Genomic DNA, 5,000 nt, shown 5'->3' with positions numbered 1-5,000 from the left:
GAGGGTCACATTTGTGGGCTGGAGCGTTATCTCTGTCTGGCGGATTCTGTGAGTATTTACTTTAACACAGAGAATCGGTTGAAAGAATGAAGTTGATGTCACTAAACCGGTTGTTATTGCTTTTAGACAGCCATAATTAAATTGCCACTAAATTATATCAATCAGACTATTATAAACGTTTGAGGTTACACAGTTTTATGTGTTATTTTATTCCCCGATGAAGATGTGAGTATTTTTCCAATACGCATAACATCAATACATCTGCAATCAGATTAAATTATAGAAGCAACGTAAACCACGAAATTTTTCCATTTTGTAGGCAACAAAGTTGTATCATCATCATCATCATCTTCATCATTATTATTATTATAATTATTATTATTATTATTGTTATTATCACCATCATTAATATTAATATTATTATACAACAAATCGACATCACTCCCGTTGCAGGTTAAATGGGCACTCTTCGGCACAGACTACTAGGAATGACAAAATCGCCCAACAAATAAGGGAGTCATAAATTATTCATTATATTTTTTAAAGTTATTAATATAAACCCGATCAAAGGAGCCAAGTCTAAAATGTACAAGTAAAAGTGTAGTTTAATATGTCTACTTTGGTTTATCATCATAAACCTGGCCTTTTTTTCTATTTTTCGTCCACAAATCAAGGTTAATCGAGCTCAGTCAAAGTCATTCATGTCGAGATAAAATCGCACAGCGTCCCTGGTTGCATAAAAAAAGAATATGGCGGCGCTCGACCTCTCACTAGCCACTGTTGATGACGTTTTTCTACCTGTCGTCGTATCTAGTCCTGTGTTATCTATGCTATGTTATCTCCGGTGACTACCCGCACAACCCCCCCCCCCCACACACACACACACATACACACACAAACACATACCCAGCTCTTTTTTTATGTTGTTGTGAAGACTACTAATTCAAGATTACATCCTGTTTTGTGTGTTGGGTCAAAACCAACACTTGTTTATCACGTGGTCAATCCCAAATCTCATATGTCAAGTCGACAGTGTTGTCGCGTCAACAGCCGTACCAATGGTTGCCGAGAAAAGAAAACAAAAAAAAAAACAACATATCATGTCATTAGCTACAATGGAAATTGGATTCAATAGTCTGATGTCACGTCGTCCAGCAACGGCGGCCATCGTGGTTCTAAACAAAGAAAATCGGTTCTTTTTTTTCTTCATTTGGTGAGAACTTTCCATATGTCTTGTGATCAGAATGTCTAAAATTCAAAACATGATCAGATTTATGGGGTTTTTTTTCCTCTGGATACACTTTTATGCTCGTTTGAGTAGTATTCCATAAGGGCATCCGCCATTGTTCCGATAGTTTAGAACCAGTTGCTAAGTTACTATGAGTCATTATGAGGGAAGTGACGTCACGACTGTTGAAGGCTATTGCGAAGATACAAAAAATAATTCTACCTCTCCCTGACTCAAAATTTATTAAAAATATTATTTTAAAAATAATACAGCATTATTATAATATCCACTAGACGTGCTCAGAGCGCTTTACAAGGGGTCCCAAACAAACAGCAACAATAAACATGAAGGACGAGACATGACGCATGTCAGGCGATGTCACAATATTTGGGCTGATTCGGGCTGTAAGGGGGCAAAATGGCTTTGTCTTTTACGAATGAAGAGCAAATTAGGATGGTGTTTTGTAAAATACGGGAAAAGTACTCGTCATATTCATATGAAATTTTACAACCAAAAAGAAGAAATGTTCATGTATTACCTTGTCAGCGACAAAACCTACACGCCCGGTAGTTTTAAAAATATTTTACTCCAAAGAGTAAAAATCTATTTTTAACGGTCTTCTGGTAATCGCACGAGTTTTGTCGCTTGACATAATCTAAAATGACCTTTTTTTCTGTGTGCCAACTTTCAGTCATATTCATCGATAAACAGCGTCGTAATTAATTTTTTTTTAAAGCATATACCAAACGGCTTCGTCCCATATTTTGACGCGAATTCGGGCACTTCGTGAGCGAAAAAGAGGCCCAAAGATTTGTGCGGGATAGTCGTTGCTAATGTATATATGCATGTATGTATATTGAGTGGGTACGTGTGTACGACATATAAGTGTATGTATGTACAGTGTGTATATGTGTTTCTCTCTCTCTCTCTCTCTCTCTCTCTCTCTCTCTCTCTCTCTCTCTCTCTCTCTCTCTCTCTCTCTCTCTCTCTCTCTGTATGTCTGTGTGAGAGGTAATTGGGTGCGTGTCAGCTTGTGTTTGTATTTTTGAATCTGCAGTATGTCATGATTTTTATTGATAGTCAATGTGAACGACTCGAAGCTTCGAATCTTCGGCATAAGCGCTATTTATAAATGTACATTTATCATTATTATTATTATTATTATTATTATTATTATTATTATTATTATTATTATTATTATTATTTATTATTATTATATTATTATTATTATTATTATTTATTTATTTATTTATTTATTTATTTCTTGCTCCGGAAGGCGAGAGTCATCTAGGCTTTTTCAAATCTTTATCTTACATCCGCCATGGCTGCTCTTTAAGTTGTCACGTTCATTTTATTTTCAACAACAAAAATGGAGCGACCTACTCTTTCCTTCTGGTCTTTTCGTCCTTAACCTCTTCTGTCCAATGCATCTGTTGTGCGATGCGAGCGAGGGTTTATCTGACCCCGCGGTTTTTTGAAAAAAATATTTCAAAATTTTGCAAAGAAACTATGTAAATTTTGCAGAAATTTTGGAAAAATTTTGCAGGTTTCTAAATATGTTGTACCACACTTAACATCTAACGACATGCAACCCATGTAATAAAATATCCCGCGGAATTACGCAACTTTAAATTCAAAATTATGGGACAAAAAAAATGGCAAATTATGCCAGAATTATGCTGATTTGGAAATTGGGGAAAGTTGGTTTAAGTAAAAGGTCCGATTATTTTTCTAAAGAGAGAGAATCAAAGAATTTGTCAAAAATTTTCAAAACGTGCATATTTTGTGGTTGCAATGCAAATCAGAAAAATATCCCTAGGCCCTCAAGCTGTGCAAAATAACGCCTGGCCAGGTTTATCCGGATACGTACCCTTGTGAATACTATTGTAGGCATTAAATGAATAAATTTAAAAAATTCAAATTGAGCTTTATATAGCGCAATATCCACTAAATGTGCTCAAAGCTGTTTACAAGGGGTCCCTGGTCAACAGCAACATTTAACATGTAGGACGGGACATGACGCTTGTTAGGCGATATTATAATTGTTCGGACATTTTACACCTGAGTACGGTGAGAGAATGTGAGTTAAGAGCCTTTTCCAATGACTCAACTATGCGCCGAGCACGAGGTTCGAACCCAGGACCTTCCGATCCGAAAGCGAGTGTCATACCACAAGACCACATAGCCGCATAAATGAATTGTCCCTACTATCAGCTAAAACTCTGTGTTGTATTGGTAATCAAACTTCTTTAACATATTATGCTACGATAATTTACATTCTCTCCCTTGATTTTGTTTTCCTTTACCAATGTTTTTTTTTTTAATTTAATATTAGAATGCTTGTATAGTTACATCTATTTCTTGACGTACCCTTGTGAAGACTATTGTAGACATTAAATTCTCCCACCTATCGGGTAATCTCTGTATTGCAATGGTAACCAGAAATCTTTCTAGGATAAATTACAATCTCCTCTTTGATTTTTTTAACTTTAACAATGATTTTTTTTATATTTAATAATAGAATGCCTTTATAGTTACATCTTTCTCTTTCGTGGGGCTATGTGGTCTAGTCGTATGACACTCGCTTTCGGATCGGAAAGTCCTGTGTTCGAGCCTCGCTCGGCGCATAGTTGAGTCCTTGTAGAAGGCTCTTTACTCATATTCTCTCACCATACTCAGGTGTAAAATGAGTACCTGGCCAAAGCGAACTTTTCCATGTCCTTTATTTCACATTTTAAATAAATTTGGAGTCAGGGAGAGCTAGATGAACAAAAGACTTCGTTTTTCTTCAAGTTCTTGATCACCGTAAATTTTATAATGCGCTTCATACAAATGTTTAAAATGATAAATCAATTCCAATTGTAGCTAATGACATGATATGTGTTTTTTTTATTTTTGTTGTTTTCTTTTCTCAGCAACCATTGGCACTGCTGTTGACGCGACAACACGCGACGAAACTGTTTGAGCATTGTTTACCTCACATGAATTCCCTTTTATGGGGACAATAAAGATTATATTATTATTATTCTTAACTGGCTAAATAATCATTAAAACTAGGGTCTACTTTGTTTATTTGGGTCATCCCTAACGTCATCAGATGTGTACATTTGACAGATTGCGCGTCAGGGCGCGAACGGGTCCCGTTAGAGATAGACGACGATTGGGATATTTTGAAAGCTTTAACCCTTTGCCCACTTGGCATTATGATATCGGAAATGCTATCGCCGTCTACGCCAGAATGTAAATAGAGGGTGGAGCCTACCATGATATAACATTTTATGGATCCCTAATTTCATCATATCAGTTCTGTCCACTGACAGGTGGGTGGGTATCGCTTTCAAGAATTTATGTCCTTATATGAAATCCTGAGTTTTTGACCAATCAACGATTGCTCTTTTGATAGCTCGCTTGTCAACATGAGTCAGCTCAGCCCTTGATTTATGTACAGGCATCACAGTCGGGATATGTTGTGTAACTTCAAAGACCACGGTTGACCGAAAGCGATGAATGGAAGCCCTATTATGGCGTGGAGAACGAGGTCTTGTATGTATAGTTACGTCATATCTCAACGCTCGTGAATTCTTAGTAAGGCTGGACTCACAATCAAAACACGAAATCTGTGTTTTAAACTCTTGAATCAATCGAGTTACATCAGTGCGTTCGTCTCATTGAGAAATGAAAAACGATAAATAAATCAAGAACATCGACCGGAAGATAAGGAAATTATCATAAAATTATAAAATTTGAGAAAACTGTTTTCAAAATCAAATCT

At 36.3% G+C, this 5,000-nt stretch overlaps 1 protein-coding gene across 1 annotated transcript in view; it reads left to right on the top strand.

Annotated features, from left to right (window-relative positions):
• LOC144958960 (uncharacterized) overlaps positions 1 to 4,193 on the top strand; it is a 25,797-nt gene extending 21,604 nt beyond the window's left edge. Inside the window, exon 6 of the mRNA XM_078891259.1 lies at positions 4,144 to 4,193. Coding sequence (XP_078747385.1) covers positions 4,144 to 4,193 — 50 coding nt within the window. The remainder of the gene's footprint in view (positions 1 to 4,143) is intronic.
• Positions 4,194 to 5,000: the final 807 nt, after the last annotated feature.

Source organism: Berghia stephanieae, chromosome 13, assembly GCF_034508935.2.
Source record: "Berghia stephanieae isolate SIO BIC M18660-M18661 chromosome 13, UCSD_Bste_1.3, whole genome shotgun sequence".
Classification (NCBI taxonomy): Eukaryota; Metazoa; Mollusca; class Gastropoda; order Nudibranchia; family Aeolidiidae; genus Berghia; species Berghia stephanieae.
Note: the sequence above shows the minus strand (reverse complement) of the source record. Positions and strands in the feature narration are given on the sequence as shown.